The following is a 22544-nucleotide window of genomic DNA, read 5'->3' as shown; positions in this document are numbered from 1 at the left end:
CACATCGCCCTAATCCAGCCTCTGTGTGTACATATTCTACTGCACTTGATTAGTTATATGCCTGTCATTTCATACTTAACTTGAGGGATCCTGACTTTTAACTAGTAGTTAGTATAATACTTTGGACGGGGGAGACATTCAAAAGATGGTGAGTCAATGAGTAAAAAGACAGATGAACTGCAAGGGGCATTCAGTCCTAAGTGCTCACATTAAGAAAACTTGTGGAGTTTATTCATTTTTACAATGATACTGATCAATTTGAAGTGGTCTTATTAAAGAGAAGCTGTAACTTGATCTGAGAGAAAGAACTTTCCTAACCCAGGCTAATTTTGAGCATCATCTTCTCAAATCTTACCAATTTCTCTTCTAAACTATAACTCCTTTTATGAAGTTGTCAGTATTCAACCATTCAGTTTCATATGGATTAAGGTATCGAATGAATGGCAGGGAATCTATTGGTCTTTATGTATCTGTGCTCCTTAGATGGGGTGGAAATGGAGACTAGCCTGGCTGTGGGTGGATTTCCCTCTTGGTGGAATGAACAGCTCTGGCTTAGTTTCATAACCTCTCCATGAGACAGGTGGGAGAGAGAGGCTCCCCTTCCCCTTTTCCTAGTTGGCCACAGTCCCCTGTTTAGCTGAGGCAAATAGGGAGTGAAAGCTGCTGCCAGTGGTGCTTTCAACAACCTGGGGCTGGGACATCAACCTGGAAAACACCTCTTTTTCTCTTGAATTATATTCTTTTGGCCTCATGATCATACCACTTGACTTAGGAGTTAAGGTCATGTGGGGCTTCATGAGGTCAGGTTTTCTGATAAGTTCTCTCATAGCTGCCCCTGTTCAGAGGAAAGAACAGTGTGTCTTCTCTGCTTGAACAAGGGTAAGGACTACTGTTGAAGAAAAAGTTATCCTGGTGGTAAGGAAGACCTCAGTCAAGAATATTACAATGTAAGTCATGACTATTACCACAGGGGAGAGAGATTAGGTTCAACTCTGAATACAGTGAAGACAATTGGGGATTTATATCTAACAAGCAGAGTGAGGTCGGTGCATGGGAAGTTACTAACAGGAAACATCAAGTTAGGGGGACTCGTGCTAAACTGACTTAATAGGATTCTTGCTGAAGGCAGGCCAGGATGATCAGATGTTGGGGGAGGGGATGAGGAAATTGATCAGATATAGAGGGTGCCTTAGTTCACTGGGCTGCTGTAACAGAATACTATATACTGGGTGGCTTATAAAGAAAGAAATTCATTTGTCAAAGTTTTGGTGACTGGAAGTCTCAGGGTGCCAGCATGGTTGGGTGTGGTGAGGGCTCTCTTCTAGACATTATTGTAGCCTCACATGACACAGCAGAGAGAAGCAAGCTGTCTCCAGATTCTTACAAGGATGCTGATCTCATTTTGGGGGCCCTGCTTTCATGACTTCATCTAATTCTAATTATCTTGCAAAGGCTCTACCTCCTATTTACTGTCATGTTGTGGGGTAGGGTTTCAACATATGAATTTTGAGGGGACACAGATACTCAGTTCATAACAGAGGGTGATCAGATACCAAAAGTAGGGGTATCCTCCTTAAACTGACTTCGCAAGCTTCTTGCTAGGCAGGCAAAGGAGGCCCAATGACAAGGACTAGTTGAGAAGAGGGCTCAGGGGGGCCTGTTCAAAGTGCGGACAAAGGGAGAGTCTTTGTCATTATCTCCTGGATCCATGAGTGCCACTTTTTCAGGAAGGCTAATTTAGTGCCACTAAAGAGAGAAGACCACTGAACTGACCTTTGACACTGTGCCCTGGGGAAGTTCTTCACCATGGCTATCTCTCTCTGTTGTCGTCTTTTAAAATTTGATTAGTATTATGTTATTGTTGGCATATGCAACAATTGGAGGCTAAGATGGAAAAGAAGCTTTCCTCCTTTTTGGTGACTGTGCTTTCTTGCATTTATAATAAGACATGTAAGAATGTAAACCAGGCTAGCTTTATAGTCCTTTAGCTGTTTGTTTCTCAGTTTAGATGGTACCTAAGCAGGAGTTTTGAGGGAACGCAAAAACATTTATTGGTAAAGTAAATTCTGGGAGCCTCCATTTAGCGTAAGATAAACATTTATGGCTCAATATTAATAAAGCCTTATGACTCTCAGGATCTAATGATATCACTAACTTTTTTTTTTTTTTTTTTTTTTTTTTTGTGAGACAGAGTCTCTGTAGCCTGGGCTGGAGTGCAGTGGCGCGATCTCAGCTCACTGCAAGCTCCGCCTCCCAGGTTCACGCCATTCTCCTGCCTCAGCCTCCCAAGCAGCTGGGACTACAGGTGCCTGCCACCACGCCCGGCTAATATTTTTAGTAGAGACGGGGTTTCAACGTGTTAGCCAGGATGGTCTCGATCTCCTGACCTTGTGATCCGCCCGCCTTGGCCTCCCAAAGTGTTGGGATTACAGGTGTGAGCCACTGCGCCCAGCTGATATCACTAACTTTTTTTGAAATATGAAGATATTTTGGTTATTAGAAGCAGTGTATATATATGATAAAGTAATGTGTAACAGGAAGCTTTATGAAGAATGTCTTCCAATACACCTTTATAAAGTTCTAAATTCAAAGATTTTTATTCCTCTGGCACATGAACTATCATTTCAGGCTTTGCTGGGTTATCGTAAAGTCCCTAAGTAAGTATACAGAAACAGGACTTAGATCAAAAGGCACGTAACAAGAGCACTGCTTAGAATTGAGTACTCAGGATAGGGTATTAAGATTTAATGCGGGCTCAGTATGCTTGTAGATCAAAATGGTGTGAGACTTAATGGGAAGGGAACCTGCAAAGACGTGCCCTCTGTGAACCAGGAGGTGTTGGTGGAGTTTCGTCACAGAGAAGAGGGAGCCAGCCTTCCCACTGATGGTATTACAGGTGATCAGGATAGCTTCTGTGCTGAATCGGTCCTGCCAATTCCCATTGTAAATGGTTCCATTCCGAGTTCAAAAGGGGTCACAAATCTTATCAAATGGTAAATTTATTTAATGACTGAATATGATATACAGCAAGCGGCTTCCTGTTTGTGTTATGTACTTTGTCGTATTAGTCATGATATGAATAATACCACTGTGTTTCCTGAATTAGGTTCTCAGAGGCACTGTGACTGACTTCCCTGGATTTGATGAGCGGGCTGATGCAGAAACTCTTCGGAAGGCCATGAAAGGCCTGGGTAAATTTATCTTCCTCTTTCTAAAGCAAATATGATATTTGTTTTTCCAAACAAGTCATTAATTACAGTAAGACTAATTTTAGAATATTTTGATCTGAAATCTGTATGAGAAGAGATATGTTAAGATAACAAAATAATACTATAAACCAGAGTGTCCAGTCTTTTGGCTTCTCTGGGCCACATTGGAAGAATTGTCTTGGGCCACACATAAAATACACTAACAATAATGATAGCTGATGAGCTTAAAAAAAAAAAAACACACACACACACACACACAAATTTCATAATGTTTTAAGAAAGTTTATGAGTTTGTGTTAGGCTGCATTCAGAGCTGTCCTGGGCCACATGTGGCTTGCAGGCCGTGGGTTGGACAAGCTTGCTATAAACCATCCCTAATATTCAGTCTCTAGAACTGAACAGGCAGTTAAATTCAGCCTCCGTGCTTTTGAGCTTGTCACCCTCACCTGTGTGGTAGAGGCCCGAGTCGATAAGGCAGTCATTCCTGCAGGTGAGCAGCTGTGCAGCTCTGTTCCCTATCAGATATCCCATTCACATTCTGCTAGTCTCTTCTCTTTCCCCAGCTTCTTTTCTAGTCATTTAAAAACCTCTCATCTCAAGGATTTCCATGTGTCACTGATCTCCTGTGCTCAGGCTCTTTTTGTACTACTGTTCATGTGCTTTCTGGCCCCACAAGTCCTTCCATTGTATCCAGCCCACCTTTTCAGACTCATCTCCCATTACTGTTTAATGTGTTCTCAGACCCAACCATGCTGGCTTATCTGCTGTTTGTGAAAGCCCTGTATTTCCCCACTGCTGAGCTTTTCTCTCATTCTAAAAGCTGTCCTTCCTTTCGTCACTGCCTTTCACAATCCTTCCATCCTTTAAGACTTGTGGGTGTCACCTTCTCCATGAAGCATTCTCCAAGACTCCCTTCCACCTCCTATTAGCTAGAAGAACCTTCTTTGAGTCCCATTTAACACCTAGATCTCTCCTGAGGCACTTGTCACATTTTGCCTTAGCTCATACTTATTTGTGTGTTTTTAAAAAACTAGGTGCACTAAGTTTTTTAAAAGGCAGGAGTATTTTTCCATCTACTTCCCAATATGTTGGGAATAGGGGGGTAGAATATATTGGAAACATAACATTTTATATATTGTAAATTTTTAATAAACTGTTTAATAAAACATTTATGTATATACATGTGTGTGTTTGTGTGTGTGTGTGTATATATATGTGTGTGTGTGTATATATATATATATAGATTTTTTTTTTTTTTTTTTTTCCTAAGAGATGGGGGTCTCACTATGTTGACCAGGCAGGTCTTGAACTCCTGGCCTCAAGCAATCCTCCCATCTTGGCCTCCCAAAGAGCTAGGATTACAGATGTGAGCCACTGTGCCGGCCATAAAATATATTTTATATTCGCATAGGGAGAGGCAAGGAAATAAGGTGACTGGGAAGCGGATTGCCAAGATCATTGGGAGAATATGCAGGTAGGAGCCAAAATGTAATTGTTAACCATAAATTGCAGGCACAGATGAGGAGAGCATCCTGACTCTGTTGACATCCCGAAGTAACGCTCAGCGCCAGGAAATCTCTGCAGCTTTTAAGACTCTGTTTGGCAGGGTAAGACCACACTTCATCCCAAGAGAGAATGGGAGAACAGCTATCAGTTATAAGACTAGTTTGGAATATACTGATATTCTTTTGTAAGCATCATTTATTTTGTGACTCTGACTACCCTACTTCTGTTTCTTTTCCACTCTCCTCTAAATTATCAGCTCTTGGGATACAGTACTCACCCAGCTTATCCTCACATAATTGTTTTTCCTTGCCTAATGCTGTAGAGGTGCCAAAAGATCCTGTGGTGAGAACTGTCTCTCTTCTTTTCCTCTGTGTTTCCCACTCACGTTCACATGGATGTCTTACTATCCGTTTTCTAGGTGTAAGCCTGTATTAAAATATGTTTTGTTTTAACACAGTCACAGTCTTGGTTCCTTTTGTCATGATTTTAACTAATGGATTTTTAATTAGTTGATTTAAATGCTTTTATTTGATTAATAATTCAAAAAAATTTATTTGAATTATTTAAATGAATTATTTGAATTATTTAAATTTAAATGAATTAGTGCATGCGTGGAAAACTTAAATGTAGTCTTGTTATTCTGAAAACGTATATCGCTTAACTAAGAAAACAAATGCAAAGCAAAAAAGAAAGTATTCTAAACACCATTTTTAGTTGTGTGGTATGCTGAAACTTACAGGTAGGAAATACTGTTTTTTTTTTTTTTTCACAATTACATAATTTTTTCATAATTACATACACAGTTTCCCCATAGGAACAGATATCTCCCAGTGGTCAGGAGTCATAACAATGACTATAATCTAGTATGTATTTGAATGTTATTACATATTGAGAGAAAATAAGAAGTTATTATGTTTGGGTATGAAAGACTAAATGTTGTCCTTTGTAAATTTCATTTTACGGTTATTTTTTGAAATTAAAAAGAAGATATGTTTCTCAGAATAGTATTTTTATAAAATATTTTTAGACTACTTTTAAAGGTATTTGTTTTTTTTCAAGTTAAGAAAAACATCTTTTAGAAACAAATATCTTGACGTATAAGTGGGTTTGCTTTAGTTTAAGATTTTGGTCACAGGTTAAAAGTATGTTATTCAAGGTTATGGGGTTTTGTTTAGCTCATGGACCTTCTACTTGGAGACAGCAACATAAAGAATTCATTAGAACAAAGGACTGTCATTCATATTTAAGAAAAATCTTATTACAATTTCTGCTGGTTAACAAATTTGTATTTTCTGTGGGTTAGGATCTTCTGGATGACCTGAAATCAGAACTAACTGGAAAATTTGAAAAATTAATTGTGGCTCTGATGAAACCCTCTCGGCTTTATGATGCTTATGAACTGAAACATGCCTTGAAGGTAAAAAGGATGAGTGAAAGGAACATTCTTGTCATAAATAGTATTATTTTGTTTTGGTAATTACTTTCTCTTATTTGTTATATTTTAAAAATTTTATCTGATTATTTCAGTGAGAGTTGCTTGGAAGACAAAACTGGGAGGCAATAAGTAGTAAAGGAGGGAGAAAATTACAAGTGTGTCATTTCATCTTTTTGTAGATTTAAACTTAATAATACTGGGCTATTTAAAATTTTAATATTTTTATAGCTTTTTCTATTTTATTTTCATGCCTGTCTTCTGATTTTGAGGATGTTTAAAAAATATTACAGATGAGCTATTTTATCTTTTTCAATAGAAAATTGCCTGATTAGGGAACGATAATATTGCTCATCATTTTAGGTTAAAAGGTAAAGCTTCAGAGAGAATTTTCAAGGTAAATATTTTCTCATACTCTTTCCTTCTTTCCTGCCCCTCTGAACACTAAAATGAAGTAGCTGGTAAACTTGCTGTAATTTCAGTTGCAGCGAAAATTAAATGTGTATTCCCTTGACTGGTGTTTGGAATGTTGTATAAATAAGACAGCATTGACACATTTATTTAGGCTCATGGGACAGAAAGTAGTTCAGTTGTTAACTGTTAGATTTTGAATGGGCATTTTGAGATTTAACAAGGAAATAATGTTCCTCAGGGATTCTTACTGATTGAGTGGAGAGAGGAGAAGGGTCATCCTGATAGGAGCTGGTTTGTGCTCAGTCTCTTCATTTTCCTATGGTGATTCTTTTGGAATAAACAAAAATCTGAAGTTATTGAGAAAAGTGCTTTTTTTGCTAAGTACTTCTGAAATGTCAGCAGTAGTTGAAATTCTGCCAGAGAATGAACTCTAGGTTTTTCACTGCTTGATTTTTGGCAAAAATAGAAATATAAAGAAAATAAGACTTAAATATACTATCTTTTAAAAAAAATTAAGTTCAGCTATATTGTTGCATCTCTTAGTTTAATGATATAGATGTGATTTTTAAAAGCAGAAAAATAAAAGCCAACTAAAATGATTTTTCAAAAATCCAGAAAGCAAGTCCCAATTCCTTTATACTGTTCTAACTCCTAATAATTAAGCAATGCTATATTTATTGTTACCTTTGATGTAGAATTTTCCTGTGACTGCACAGCACTTAACTTGGGGGTCAGGGGTTTATCTTTTGAAGTGCTTATTAAGTATCAGTGCTCTTCCATGTACATTTATATGAAGTTTTCATTTTTACTCTTTCAGTTTTTAAAAAATTACTTCATGTTTCATGAAAATGTTTTACTTTTAAGCTAGAATTAACTGATCAAATTAAAAGTTACAAATTTATGTAACTGGTTATGTGTACTTACACATATATACACACATACACATGATAAACATTGTTTTCCATTAGACAAAAAGAATAAAATGGTCTTTGGAGAGAAAATCATTTAAAACTTGTTATTTCTATAACTAATAGAACTCATATACAAAGAAATCCATGTTATACTGGATAATATTTATGTAACTATGCAATTTGGGTAACATCTATTCTGGGAAAATAACTTTCTTTTTAATCTTATTGACATGTTTTCTCTATTAAAATCTCCAAACAGGGAGCTGGAACAAATGAAAAAGTACTGACAGAAATTATTGCTTCAAGGACACCTGAAGAACTAAGAGCCATCAAACAAGTTTATGAAGAAGGTAAATGTTTGTGAGTTATATTTTGACTTCCCCTCCACTGTCACTTCCTTCATTTCTCTGATTTGAATGCAGTCCTTTGTAGGTATGGGAAGCAGGCAGTAAATGATGGTTGAATGAATGAATGAATGACCTGCAATTCAAGCTATTTTTCTCCTTCAGTAAGGAAAAGACTGCCTTGTTATCCTCTACTATTTTAATATTTTATAAGAAGCTACTGCTGAAGATGGAATTTACTTTTGCATAGGATTTGCAATTAGTGTAGAGATATACAGGTTGTCTTTATGTTAACATTAAGGTAAAAATGGTTTTTCCTCCTTTAAAAATATTTAGCTTTGTGCTAGCAAAATTTAGGAGTTATATGAAAAGTACTTTTGGAACTCTGGAAGAGAAACCTAAACCCTTTCCCACATCAGAGTTGATAAAATACATTTGAGGAAATGTATGTTGTCTTAGCTAATGGCAATGCTTGAATAAAATATTCTGCATTTTGATTTTTCTTTTTAGTGTGTCTTTTTCATGAACAGAAATCTGCATTTCAGCCTAAAATATGTCCCATGAATAGAATCAAGAAAATGAAATAAAAAGTAGAGGTAGAGAGTCCTTTTCTTACCAGATTTCTGGTAGCCAACTCTTTCTCCTGGCTGACTGAGGAGGGTCAGACTATCCAGTTTCTCAGCTCAGTCAACAGACTCCAAGCCTAGTGTCTTTTGCTAGGGGCTGTATCTTGCCATCAGTTTGTTAATCTTAGAAATGGCTTTGTTAACCCAGCAAGTCAAAACAGCAAGTCAAAACAGCAAAAAATTGTTTAGAGCAACTGTATAATTACCTTTCTAAAGGGCTGAATCTCTCTATCCTGCTTCTCTTTTTATAGGCAGTAAGTTCCCAACCGCTAAGGCAGAAGTGATACATGTATCTCAACTTTGAACTTTATTTGATGTACTATTCAAAGATCTCTTTCTGGGGATGTTGACATTGATGAGAGCCTTTGTGCTACTAGATTACAAATGGTGTGCTCAAAGGGGGTAATAACTGTGTGGTCTGTCCTACTCAGCCGTGTAATTGAGCACTGGCTATGTGTCTGGCAGTGTGTTAACAGGCTGTCATGAGTGACAAAAGGTGTGCATAACACAGCTCCTGTCCTCAAGCAGTTTGCATGCAGTCTCCTCGGGGTGACATGACAGAATGACTGCAATATTTAAAGGATAATAAAATTCAAGCTAAAGTAAAATACCAATAATATTAAATGCAATAATGCATTCAGAAGAGAGAGGTCATCATAGCTTTGGATGTTAGGGAGGTTTCATGGTGCAAATCACACATGCAGCAGAGTTTCAAGACTAGGTGGGTTTACAAAGTGTCCATTGACAGATGAATAGATAAAGAATACATACACACACACACAAACCCAGACACACACACACAGGAGTACTATTCAGTCTTAAAGAGGGGAAATCCTGTCATTTCAACATCATGGATAAACCTGGAGGACATAATGCAAAGTGAAATAAGCTAGGCACAAGGCATGAGCTATGCATGATCTCACTTCTTATGTTGAATCTAAAAAAATTGAACTCATAGAAACAGATAGTAAAACAGTGTTTGCTAGGGTGTAGGGGTGGGGTGAATGGGAGAAGGGACTGGTGAGATATTGATCAAAGCATACACGATTTTAGTTAGGCAGGATGAATAAGTTCTGGGGATCTCATGTATAGCGTGGTGACTATAGTGAAAGTATAACTATTATATACTTGAAATTTGTGAATAGAGTACATTTTAAATGTCCTCACCCCACACAAAAATATAGACTATATGAAGTGATGGATAAGCTGATTAGCTTGATTGTGGTAATCATTTCACAACGTACACATATATGAAAACATCATGGTGTATAACCTTAAATATATACAATTTTTATTTGTCCATCATAACTCAATAAAGCTGGGAAAAAAAGACTAGATGCATTTTGAGTAGGTAGAAAAGGTATTTTTGGGTGAGGTAATGCCTGTCTTTAGTGGCATGGAGACTGGACTGTGGAGAGTATATTGAGGGACGGAGAGGGCCTGGCTGCCGGGGAGGATGTGTGCATGTCCATTGTGGGAGGTAAATGGAACAAGCGAGGTTAGGCTCAGATATAGGTGGTTTTGCATGACTGGATTAGGAATTTGGACTTAATTCACAGGCACTGTAAATTCCTGAATGAGCAGTGGAGTGCTGAAGGAACAATTGAGGGAGGAAGGAGATTTGAATTGAGAGGCTAATTGGATAGTTATGTGTGTGGGAGGTAAGCTAGGTATTTAGGAATTGTGGCCCAACCTAGGTTAGTGAGAGGTGTGAGGAGGATAAATCAGGGACAGGAGAAACATGTGATAGGATTTAATGGTTAATATTTATAGGTGTTGGTGTAGAAGAAAGAATTAAAGATTCCTACAAGGTTTTGTATTTGGGTAACTTGTTGAAATAAACATGTAACTTTTCTGGGCCTTTAAAAATAGAAGTTTCAGGCTTTTAAAGTTCGTTTGCTTTTGCATAATAATTAAATATTTAAATACCTTAGAGTAAGGCCTCCTTTCCTTTAATAGCAACTGTTTGAGAGTAGTGAAAAAGACTTGTAGACTCTTGTGGATCCCAATTCTCCCCTTTTATATGGCCTTACATTGAGCAGCTGGAAATAGAGCTGGGAGGGGGGCATACTTTAAAATATCATTGCTGTCTCTCAGAGTTAACTTTATTTCTGCAGAGGAAAAATACCTTATTAGAGGGAGTGATGGCCATGCCCAAAGAAATAAATCTCAGAATATTAGAGATAGAAGACATTTGGAAGCTAACCATATAAAAGATTTGAAAGAAAGCAAAACAGAGTTTAAGCTTACGATTGATTGTGTTTTGGAGACTTTCCAGTACCATCATGTATCTATAGATTAATGACTACGTTGGTCGAGAGAATTTCTAAATGGCTGAGTCTTGATTTAAGTTTGAATTGAGTGCCTTTGGGAGACTTTAATTCATTTTTGTCCAACCACTCACTGAAAGCATTTGCTTAGAGCATTGAGAGATGGAATACAGGGAATTTATGTTAACCAAATATAATTATTTCTTCTTTTACATCGCTTTCATTTGATTAATAGGGCAAGATTATTTTTCTAGTTGAAAGAAGATGTAAATAAGTATGAAATTATTTTGTTGCAGAATATGGCTCAAGCCTGGAAGATGATGTGGTGGGGGACACTTCAGGGTACTATCAGCGGATGTTGGTGGTTCTCCTTCAGGTATTGGGTGGAGATTAATTACAGTTTGATTAAAAAGCCTGAAGTTGGACTGGGCTGAATCTAGTTAAGTAAGGTCACTTAAAATTCTTTTAATAATTTGTGGTACTTGCTGATTCTTACTGCGATGATTCTGGCTGTATGTTGCCTGTGCTTGTTTGTGTTTCAGAATATCTGGTCTAAATTCTTAACAGCTAACTCATACATTTGTTTTAGATAGTAATATCTTGTTCCTTTCATAGAATGATAGCAGTATCTTGTTCTTTCATAGAATTTAAAATCAGGAGGGTCATTACTGGTTTTGGACAGTGCTGTGTGATGATAATGTGAAATAGTGCAGGATTGATCTTAATAAAAGCATATTATTCCTAAAGAAAGAGTGTTATTGAATAACCATCAGGTGGACCATTTTTCCTTTTGAATGAGAATGCTCTATAGTTCAGTATTGTGACATATTACCTCTCATAGGCTAACAGAGACCCTGATGCTGGAATTGATGAAGCTCAAGTTGAACAAGATGCTCAGGTGAGTGACACCAGGATATGATGACTTTATTATGCTGTAGAAATGAAGAAATAATTCGTGGTAATGAAAAATCACAATGTATGTTGTAATAGCTTCTAGTGATAATCTCGTTAATGGGTTCTTTACATAGCATAAGACCTACATAAGTAGCTTTTTCTTATTCTGACCTGGTCAGCAAAATATTTTACCTTAAAGCTGAAACGAAATAAAATAAAATATATAGTGAGTTCCAACTAGACATTTTTTTTTGTGTGTGATTATTGAACATTCACAAAATAGAGAATTTTACCAAAAAACAGGTGTTATTACTTCCACTGCCAATTATGCAGTGGGTCTCTTAGCAGGAGAAGATAAAGAAGAAAGAATAAAGTATTTAACAGTAAGTGGTGTTTAATTACATAAGAGATGACAAGTTATTTTGGTATTAGGAAATTTCTCTGCATTTCCTTTGACAGAATTTTAAGTAGCATTGGTCTTCTGTCAGCTGCTTTTTAGTGACTCCAAATGAAAATTTCCTGTTAAGTGACTTTTAAACCCCTATAAAGTCTCAGTCTGGTTAATAAAACAGTTATTAAAACATAGGAAAGGAAATTTGAAACATGAGAGCTGAAAACTGGAAATTGGTAATAAAGGAATTACTTGGGTTCCTAGAACCACCAATCATAGACCTCTTTCTGGTCACATGTTTCAATTACAAGATACAATTGTATACAGTTCTTGGTTGTTTGTCATGTATCATTGAAAAAGGAAGAGCCATATCCATTCCTCCAGTGGAACAACCCATGGATGTGCGATCTCACTTTGCTAACAGGAAAGAGGAGAGCGGTTATTCTTTTAGGTAGGTTGATTTTATAATGGTTTCGGAATGCTGTCATTTCTGTCTAGCTGGAGAGAAAAAAAGAACTGAATGTTTACCGAGGGCTCTCTGTGCAATATTTGACTCTTGCTTCACTCTGTCTTAGAAAATGCAAGCCAATTGTGTCCAGCCCCTTCAGACTCTGGTGGTTCCATTGTCCTCAGGATAAAGTCCGGGTTCCTGAATGGGTTACAAGCCCCTTTGTTATCTGTGTCTTGTTTACTTATGCCTCCAGCCTCTCTCACATGCTCTCTCTGCCCTCTTGCCCCTCCCACCCCGCTTCACCTGAGTCCTCTTCAAGAGTCAGTCTTCAGCTTAGATACTTTAGAGTTAGGTGCCCCTCACAGGGAAAACAGCCCCCCCAGGCTTCCTGTCACAGTTCTTGCCACCTTCTCTGGAAGCCACCTATTTACTTGACTGCCTTCCTGGGCCCCCTGAGCTGTCAGTTCAATTGTATCCTCAGCTTCTGGCATAGAGTAGGTGCTCAGTAAATAACTGATGAATGAATGAGCACATAACTCTACCAGAGAGGGGCAATTTCCCTTTTATGGATAAAGAAACAAACCCATGGCTTCCACTGAATAGCAGTGGAGTTGGAATTCCTAACGAGGCCTGACTCCAAAGCTCTTTCTCTTTCACTAGAAGATAGTCAGTGTTCTTGAATATTAATATTTCACTATAAGAATATTTCACTATAAGATATTCAGTGTTCTTGAGTATTAGTGCCTTCTCTGATTTTCTCTATCATTAAAGGGCTTATTAAATATCAACTCAAGCATAGATCTAGCTTAATTCCACCTTCTTTCGGGGAGAGGGCTAGAGCAACCCACAGTTGTACTCCTGTTAGGGGCTTTGTTCAGTACTGAGATGATCTTACTGCTTTCCAAGCATTGTTTGTGGCTTTGCTAGGAGATAGTGTTGATTCTCTCATTCCTACTGTCAAGAGTAGGATAGGAGTTCTGGGAGCTTTTCAGGGTCACAGTGTAAGAAACCAACTCTAGTTCTCTCAGATGTCTACAGTGAGGCCTGCATTCACAAGCAGAGGGCAGATTTCCCAGCATAGTTGGTGATGTAATGAGAGCATTGCTGCAGTATGAGGCTCCTGAGGGGAAAACAGTACATTTTAACCTTGTTTTCATTGATTTCTCTCCTTGGAGCACTTACTGGATAGCGCTGCTGCTCAAACTTTCATGGGCATGTGGAGCACCTGGGGACCTTTAATTGCAGATTCTGATTCTATGGGTCTGGGCAGGGGCTGGAAGTCTGGATTTTGAACACGCTCTCAGGTAATGCCTGCATCCTTGGTCCTTTGATTACTGAGGCTGTATAGGTGACACTTAGGTGTCATGCAGTGGATATAACCATTCAAAACCCTGAGAGTAGATGTGAGACTGTACATGTGAAAACTGCTTTATGGAGTTACTTTAAAATATCCCTTGAATGGAATCCAGGCTTTTCTTAACCTTCCAGTGACTAGGAGCAACACAGAACATGTTACACTGGCTATTATTTTTGATTCTTTCAAATGTATTATTATTAATTAATAAACCTGTTGAAAACAAATAATCTTTTGGCATTATAAAAAGGAACACACCAACTTGTACCTTGTAGCAAGGGCAGCTGGACTGTTATCACTAGTGAGAATTTGGGATTTCTTAATTGAGAGTAAGCTGAGACAGCTAAAGGGCCGTTTTATAAGCTTTTGCATTTTTGTCTCTGCTGATATCTGGCACTAAGAGGATTTCTGTTATTTGAGAGGTTTGATAAGCCATAGTGAGTCATTCACTTGGGAACTGAACATTTTGTAGATAATCCACTTTTTAACATTTTTAATGTGTTAAATTGATTTAATATTTTTAATGCATTAAAACAGATTTACCTTCTTCCCCAGTAAATCCTTGTTTTATTCTTTCTCTGGAGGGAGAGTCAAACTCTTAGAGGAAAGAGGGAGAAGGAGAAGTAATCAGTTTACTGGGCACTTGCTACTGATTACCTGACACTGTTCAATGCATTATGTAAGTTATGTAATCTCCGTTAATGACTATATACACTGAGGCTGAAGAGGAGATTAAGTAGTTCATCTGAGATCTTGCAGATAGACCACATCTGTTTTGACTCCAAAGACTCATCCTTTGCACTGAGCCAGGGCCTATGAAACTGTACTCAGGCTGAACCGTAAAGCTTAGGGAAGGGGTGTAAGAGTCCCTCATCCAGATGGATCCATGAATATTGGGCATCCTCATTTAGAAGAAAAGATACTTAGATTAAAACAAAACTGGTAAATATCATTGTTTTACATGAAGAAGCCATCATTATTATTGCATATGATTACTTAATAATAGTTTTACAATAGATATTGATCCCAAACATAATTCTCCCAAGAAAATTAAAACATTGTGGTAAAAATAACTGACATCTCACTAGTTGTTGCCATACAACAGGCTTAACTCCTGTACCTACTAGAGAACATTTCTAGACATTTAAAACAGTTGATAAGAAGTGTGTGCATCAATGTCTGTGATATTGTACAAGATGAGTCCCTCACCCATTTAGGTGTTAACATATTTGTATATTTTATCTACATGTAGAAATATACCAGAAGTAGTAACTAGCACCCTCAGGATATTGATATTAATAGCAACTTTTCTTTTCTTTCCTTTCTCTTTCCCCTTTCCCCTTTTTCCTTTTCTTTCCTTCCCCTCCTCTTTCCTTCCCCTTCCTTCTCCTTCTTGTCCCCTCTCCCTCCCCTCCCCTCTCCCTCCCCTCCCTTCTCCCTCCCCTCCCTTCTCCTTTCCGTCCCCTCTTCCCTCCCCTCACCTCCCCTCCCTCTCCCTCTTTCCTTTCCTCCTTGCTCTTGTCGCCCAGGCTGAAGTGCAGTGCCATGATCTAGGCTCACTGCAACCTCTGCCTCCTGGGTTCAAACAATTCTCTTGCCTCAGCCTCCCGGGTAGCTGGGATTACAGGCATCTCCCACCGTGCCTGGATAAGTTTTGTATTTTTAGTAGAGACAGGTTTTGACGTGTTGCCCAGGCTGGTCTTGAACTCCTGGGCTCAAGCAATCCACCTGCCTCAGCGTCCCAAAATGCTGGGATTACAGGCATGAGCCACCATGCCTAGGCTGCAACTTCTATTTTCTTATTTTTGTTCTTTCTTAGTTTTATAAAATTTCTCAATGAATTTGTATTGTTTTTGTAATTAGATTTTAAAAGTTATTTTAAGAAAGGTCTGTGTCATCATGATACAGTTCTAAAGTTTAGATACATGCATGACTTTCAGAGTTACTGTCTTTTCAGGTTTTAAGAGCATGTTCACATGGCCAGAATTGATATTATTCATTTTTATCATTAAAATAATTAGTTTTAAAATTGAGCGTAAAGATACATGAGTCTCATTTTTTTCTTATTCTCCAGAAATATAATAAAAAGTAGATCTTTACCACCATAATCTACATTTTTAAACATACGGTGATCAAAACTTCTATATTCAAGCCCGTTATTATCACTTCCTGTCTTTATTTGGATTGCTGCTTATGGGCATAAGGCCAGCTGCAAGTAGCAGCCTCAGCAAATTGCATTCATCTTGCTTTAATATGTAGACTTAGTTTGAAATGAATAAAAGGATAGTACAGTCATTGTAAAGGTTGATTCTTTGGGTTTTAATAAATTATTCTCATGTCAATAAGTGGATTCAGAGTTAATGTTGATGTTTGTATATAAGCTTATTTTTTTAGGCAGTTATATGAGCACAAGAAAGCATATTTTTTTCCCCATGTCAAAAAGGAAGTACGGGCACTCAAACTATTCAACCACTATTTATTGAGTGCTTCTATATGCCAGGCACTGTGCTATACCCACAACCTTTTAAAAATTTATTGTGATCTTTGGAAATATGAAAACATTTTATAGCTAGCCTTGGTTAAATCTCAGTTGTAAAGAGAAAATATGAAGTGTACTCTTACTCATGTGCTATTGAACAGCTATACAACAAGCAAAACAGAAAAGGCAGACAATTTGGCTTCCAGTTAAATCCTTTCCCAGTCTGTAAATGGATGTATCAACAGTGAGGTAGTCATAACTTTCCCCTGACCCATACTGTTGCTTCTGAAAGATTGGAGGTTATGGCAGACATTTTGGGAACATGTAACCTTGCACCATTGCCGTGCTTTGTTGCTTGGACCCATGAATCTTCTGTGGCGCAGTTCAGTGGCAAGCTCCAAAGTTGCTCCAGACTCAGTAAGCTGAGTTTCAGAGTAGGAAACATTAGAAATGAGAACTATTAATACAAGATGATGAATCAAGTGAGTTAAAATTCAGGGAGTAAAAAACAAGTGTGTTTAGGAACCTGGAAATGAGATGGAGGAACAATTTATTAATTGAGTTTGAAATTTTTGCAGGCTTTATTTCAGGCTGGAGAACTTAAATGGGGGACAGATGAAGAAAAGTTTATCACCATCTTTGGAACACGAAGTGTGTCTCATTTGAGAAAGGGTGAGTGAAAAAAAATCTGTATGGGGCACATTGGTAAATTTGGAAAGTGCATGAGCCAGTGTGACAGAATACCTGCTACATAGCAGGGACTTAGAGAATGAATCAATTTTTGTGTTTCTTCCTTTTGGTGACCTGGAGAAATCTCAACATTGTTTTTGCCGCTGTTGTGGCTTTTACAAACTAGAGATCCTGAGTCCACCCTTCACTATTGGAGGATGGCAAGGGAGGTCAGATCTCTAGATTGTTCCTCTCATAGTCACACATCACTGAGTAGTGGCTCACTACACGTATTTCCTCCTAGAGGTTGGTACCCACGACCTTATCTCTGGATAGTCATCAGCACTTGTGGTATCAGTTGGGAATGAATTTAGTGCAAGTGACAGAGAACCCTAATAGTGGCTTTAAAAATTGGGCTTTTTTTCCAGAGGTGGGATTCCATGGTTGATTTGGCAGGACCTGAGATCTTTCTGGTTTTTTTTTTTGCTCCATTATCCCTAGTGTTTTGGTTTTCTTTCTCATATTCATTTCTTCATTATCACAAGATGTCTGCTCTAGCTCCAAACTTAACCATTTCACAGCAGGAAGGAAAGGAAAGGGTAAACTAGTTATATCTGTGTATCACTTTGTAAGTGAGGAGATTTCTCAGCATCCCCTCCAGTAGATTTACGTTTAGGTCTCATTGGCTATAACTATTAAGGGGGCTGGCAATCAGTGAACAAAGTATATTTACAATCCATTGCTTAGGGCTTGGCACATTGAGGCTTTGAGCACAAGGTTCTGTCAGCAAGGAAGAAGCGGAGATTTGTGTTCAGTAAGACACTACCTAATCAGAGTAAATAACAACTTTCTGGAATGAGTGATCCTTATATGATTAGGGAATCATTTTTATTTTTTCTAGTGTTTGACAAGTACATGACTATATCAGGATTTCAAATTGAGGAAACCATTGACCGCGAGACTTCTGGCAATTTAGAGCAACTACTCCTTGCTGTTGGTAGGTGATTTACAATGTATTGATATTTTTGGTGGTAAGAGCTAAAGTATTTTATTCAATTGAGGCTGCATCTGAAAATAACCACCTAGGTGTGAAAGGAAGAGCTTGATAAGATATTTAGGGGAAGCAAACTCCCAAATTTCCAATTCAGAAATTTATTTTGATGTTGGAAATACAGGGTTGTCTGGTTAGTTCATCTAAATCCTATGGAAATACTAAGATAATTGTTTAAAAATCATTTGGAAGCTGCATTAAAAATATTATTTCTTGATAAACCTGAAATGTCGTGGACATTATCTCAGAGGCTTGTAAACGTTATTTCTGTTACCTGTGGAATTTTAGAATTTTTTTGAATATTGTTCTCGCAGCTTTGAGGCAGACTAAGAAATTGTCATCCGGTTTAGAAAAGAAGAATATCTTTGATGTAATAGAAGATGTGATGATGGTTGTTTTCAAATTAAATAATTTAGTTTTATTTTAATTAAATATTCAGAATAATCTGGAAAAATTGGAGAACTGAATCTGTGCAGTTGATTGCAGTATTATGTACTCTCCAAAGCTAGGGAGAATCTAGTTTGTGAGTCTCCTGTGGTCCTTTTGTTCATATGGGTCTGCAGTGAGCCTCTGTCTGCTGTTTGTTCCAAGTATTTGGCCTTGAGCTCACACTTTTGTGTTCTCTGTCTTCAGGAGACAGCTAAAGATGTGCATGAATGAACTCTAAAAGTAGCCTTTCACTTGAGTACACAGTTAATGTACTTTCACCAGAAAACTTTTAGACAGGTCCTTCATAATTAGAATACACATACAAATTAAGACATTTTCAGTTACTGGTGGCTGTTTTTCTTAAGACTTAGAAAAGGGAGAATTAAGAAATCTCCACATGCAAGGATTATTTTTGTATATTAAGGAATTTTCATGGTAGGTTTTCTGAAGCTAAGCAGACTGAGGTCTGAGCAGCCCCAACCTACATTTAACATGTACATGTTCATAGAAGAGATCCTTTCTGATATTGATTTATCTGTTTTTGTACTGAAATGGATAAATCTCATGCTGCTTTATGTGAATCATTGATATTAAAGAATATGTAGAGAGTATAGGAAGATTGCCCAAGAGTTTAAAAAAATTAGACAGTGTAGTAATCTTGTATTATTTGCTTGAATGTCTTGAAATGAAAACTTCCAAAGGATTTGTATAATTTGATGAAGAATGTTGTGGTATTATGATAATCCAGGCTGCCCAAACTGCAGTATCCAAAAAGGCCTCACAGAACCAAGGGGCATAGAAAAACCTGTGCCCTTATTCTCCATGCCTTTCTATGCAGACCTCAGAACTCCAAGGAAAACCCAAGCCAGTGTCTAAGAAAATACTTGGTGAGTGAGGAAATCAGATTAGCTTACAGCTCTTTAGCCTCTGGTACTTTTGTGTTTTTATAGAAGTAGAGCTATAAGCAGGAAGCAGCACTTGATTTTTAATTACTTAATCCTTTACATATCAAAATAGCATTTGACCATTGTATTGTTTATTTTCTTAGTGAAATCTATTCGAAGTATACCTGCCTACCTTGCAGAGACCCTCTATTATGCTATGAAGGTAAGTGGAGACCATGAACCTTCTGTCTAATACATTTCTCTTTCTAATTATTATTCTTCATTTTTGTTTATGTTTTAGATGATAGACCTTGGGAATTTTTCCCTTATAACATTCAACCCAGTTCTACTAAATTGTTATACCTTATTGATTCACCCGCACTTGGGAGCATTTGATCCTATGTTTGAAGTTTTTAAGCATTGTGCCTGTCTTTATTTTTTTAAAGGGAGCTGGGACAGATGATCATACCCTCATCAGAGTCATGGTTTCCAGGAGTGAGATTGATCTGTTTAACATCAGGAAGGAGTTTAGGAAGAATTTTGCCACCTCTCTTTATTCCATGATTAAGGTAGTAGAACCTTTCTTTAAATTATGTTTGAGAATCCAAAACAGACCAGTATGTCGCATGAAAGACAAGGATTAAGAGAACCTGATTCTTGTGTTAAGTTTAAAATTTTAGTGACACGATTAGAGCAATGAGTTAAAAAGCTTAGCATAATGTTTCCTGAAGTAGAGATGATGGCTCCCAAGTGAAAGCATGGGTATTGATGTGGCTGAGGCTCTTGGTGAACTCAGAAGCATTATTTAGTAGTGGTGACAGACGACTCAACAAACCAAACCCCTTGCCTATGATAATAATGTGTTCTTTCTGTCTTTTATCAGTTCCAGCTGTCTTTATTAGTCCTTCTTTTATTTCATATGGGCTTTTCCTTTCTTTGTCGTCTGTTATCACCTTATCTCTGATGCTGGTTTCTAATTCAGGAAAGAGCCAACCAGGTCATATTGGGAGTAAGGAGCCCCTAGGTATTAGTATCATTTTTGTTCTTTTTAAAACAAGGTGCTCTGTGGCCTATAATTATATTTAGCTTAAAGTCTTTTGACTTTTTTTTTTTTTTTCCAATAAAGGTTAATGTGGACCATGTGCAAAGCAAGATTTCAATTGAGCAGAAGCTTTTAGTTTAGCATGTGTGTGGTTTGGCTAGCCCAAAGGACACCAGAGAGTTTACCCATGCACTTTTAGCTTGAAACATTAATTTATCATGCATGTCTGCATGTGAGACAAGCAGATGCAAAGCATGTCCTGCCCTTCTGTCTCGGAGGGAGAGCCATGACAGCCCTGCAGCCCCAGCACTGCCCGTGTTAGCTGATATATACCAAGTGATAGAAACTTCTGTTTAGAAGGCTTGATTTGACTATAGTTGTTAAAGTTTCCCGGTTCTTTGTGTTACCAGAGGGAATACTGAGTGTCTGAGGTTACATTGGTAGGAAACTCCCCGCATAACATTCCTGATGTGAAAGTCACAGAGATTACCCACTTGGGAGAAGAGTCTTATGAATAAAATTTGTTGCCAGTTATTTGTTAGTTTTAAAATTTTCTATGGCTTCTGTGAGTCATGGAGGTTAATGGAATACATTTGGTTTCAGGGAGATACATCTGGGGACTATAAGAAAGCTCTTCTGCTGCTCTGTGGAGAAGATGACTAACGTGTCAAGGGGAAGAGCTCCCTGCTGTGTGCCTGCACCGCCCCACTGCCTTCCTTCAGCACCTTTAGCTGCATTTGTATGCCAGTGCTTGACACATTGCCTTATTCATACTAGCATGCTCACGACCAACACATACACGTCATAGAAGAAAATAGTGGTGCTTCCTTCTGATCTCTAGTGGAGATCTCTTTGCTGTAGTACTAAAGTGTACTTAATGTTACTAAGTTTAATGCCTGGCCATTTTCCATTTATATATATTTTTAAAGAGGCCAGATTGCTTTTAGCCTTTTTTAAATACTTCATTTATATTTCATTTGTAACCATGATACCTTAATCAGAACCTTAGCCTTGAAATTGTGAACTCTTGGAAATGTTATTAGTCAAGTTCGCAACTAAACTAAACCTGTAAAATTACGATGATTGTATTCAAAAGATTAATGAAAAATAAACATTTCTGTCCCCCTGAATTATGTGTACATGTGTGTTTAGATTTATTATTAAATTTATTTAACAATGATATCTCTTTTTAAGCTAATAATTGACAGTGGTGTTAGTTGAGAACTGAATTTACAGTTGGTCTTTTGGGCAATAAGAAATGCAAACCATAGACTGAATTTCCTTCATAGTATATGATTTTTCCTAAATATAGGAAAGATCGAAGGGGTCTCTGGTTTATTTGCACCATGTTTATTTAGGCATCTATTAAAGCAATGCTTGTGGTGCTGCTTGCTTAGTAGAAAAGCTAATTATAAAACTTAATGCAAAAATTCAGAGTACTACCTTTCTCTTTCCTCTTTCCTATTGTGAACTTCCCTTCCATTTACCGTCTGTCACTTTCTTTGAGATAAATAAAAAAGACAATAGTTTTTTCTAGAAAGAAGCAGTTTATCGATCTCTTCTAACATGTGCCTTTCAGTTTTCTGTTTTCAAACTGCCATTTCAGTTGGTGTCATTTTTCTTTTTGTACTTATGCCCTTCTGGTTGCATTTTTTTTTTTAAAGCCAAGTAATTGCCATTAATAAGATTTTTTAAATAAAATGAACTAATCTTCCTTTGAAAACTTTAAAATAGTGATAATATTCTTTTCACCACCGTTGATGCTCATCAGAATAACCAGGGGAATCTTAAAAACTGTATGTGTACACATGATATTGGATTTTTTTTTTTGAGAGGCCTCGTAGGCAATTTTAATGCAGAGGCAAGTTGAGAATCAGTTGGTTATACTTTTCATATAGAAGATGATATGTTTCAAAGAGTTCTGTTATTGAAAATAGGCCACTGGCTTTAAATATAAGCCCTGGATTATTTATTAGTCACACTTTCAGATAAATCCACCCGTGAACTTTAATATTTGCTATATTTTCTGTAGGTCTGGATCTGAAAATTTATTAATAAAAGAATTAAAAAAATAAAAATCCACAAAAAACATTTGCTATGTTTATCTACTTAGTGACCTTCTTCCCAGCTCTCTGTGAGTTTATTGGGAGACAATAGATAAGCTGATTCTAAACATCATGCAAAAAGG

At 37.3% G+C, this 22544-nt stretch overlaps 1 protein-coding gene across 1 annotated transcript in view; it reads left to right on the top strand.

The window, feature by feature from the left end:
* ANXA5 (annexin A5) overlaps nt 1-21486 on the top strand; it is a 30228-nt gene extending 8742 nt beyond the window's left edge. Inside the window, exons 3-13 of the mRNA XM_054485303.2 lie at nt 3107-3191; nt 4722-4816; nt 6019-6132; nt 7732-7822; nt 11009-11088; nt 11554-11610; nt 16860-16953; nt 17852-17947; nt 19479-19537; nt 19761-19883; nt 20960-21486. Of these exons, the coding sequence (XP_054341278.1) occupies nt 3107-3191; nt 4722-4816; nt 6019-6132; nt 7732-7822; nt 11009-11088; nt 11554-11610; nt 16860-16953; nt 17852-17947; nt 19479-19537; nt 19761-19883; nt 20960-21019 (954 nt within the window). The 3' untranslated portion in view covers nt 21020-21486. The remainder of the gene's footprint in view (nt 1-3106; nt 3192-4721; nt 4817-6018; nt 6133-7731; nt 7823-11008; nt 11089-11553; nt 11611-16859; nt 16954-17851; nt 17948-19478; nt 19538-19760; nt 19884-20959) is intronic.
* The last annotated feature ends 1058 nt before the right edge of the window (nt 21487-22544 follow it).

The sequence above is a fragment of the Pongo pygmaeus genome, chromosome 3 (assembly GCF_028885625.2).
Source record: "Pongo pygmaeus isolate AG05252 chromosome 3, NHGRI_mPonPyg2-v2.0_pri, whole genome shotgun sequence".
In the NCBI taxonomy this organism is placed as follows: domain Eukaryota; kingdom Metazoa; phylum Chordata; class Mammalia; order Primates; family Hominidae; genus Pongo; species Pongo pygmaeus.
Note: the sequence above shows the minus strand (reverse complement) of the source record. Positions and strands in the feature narration are given on the sequence as shown.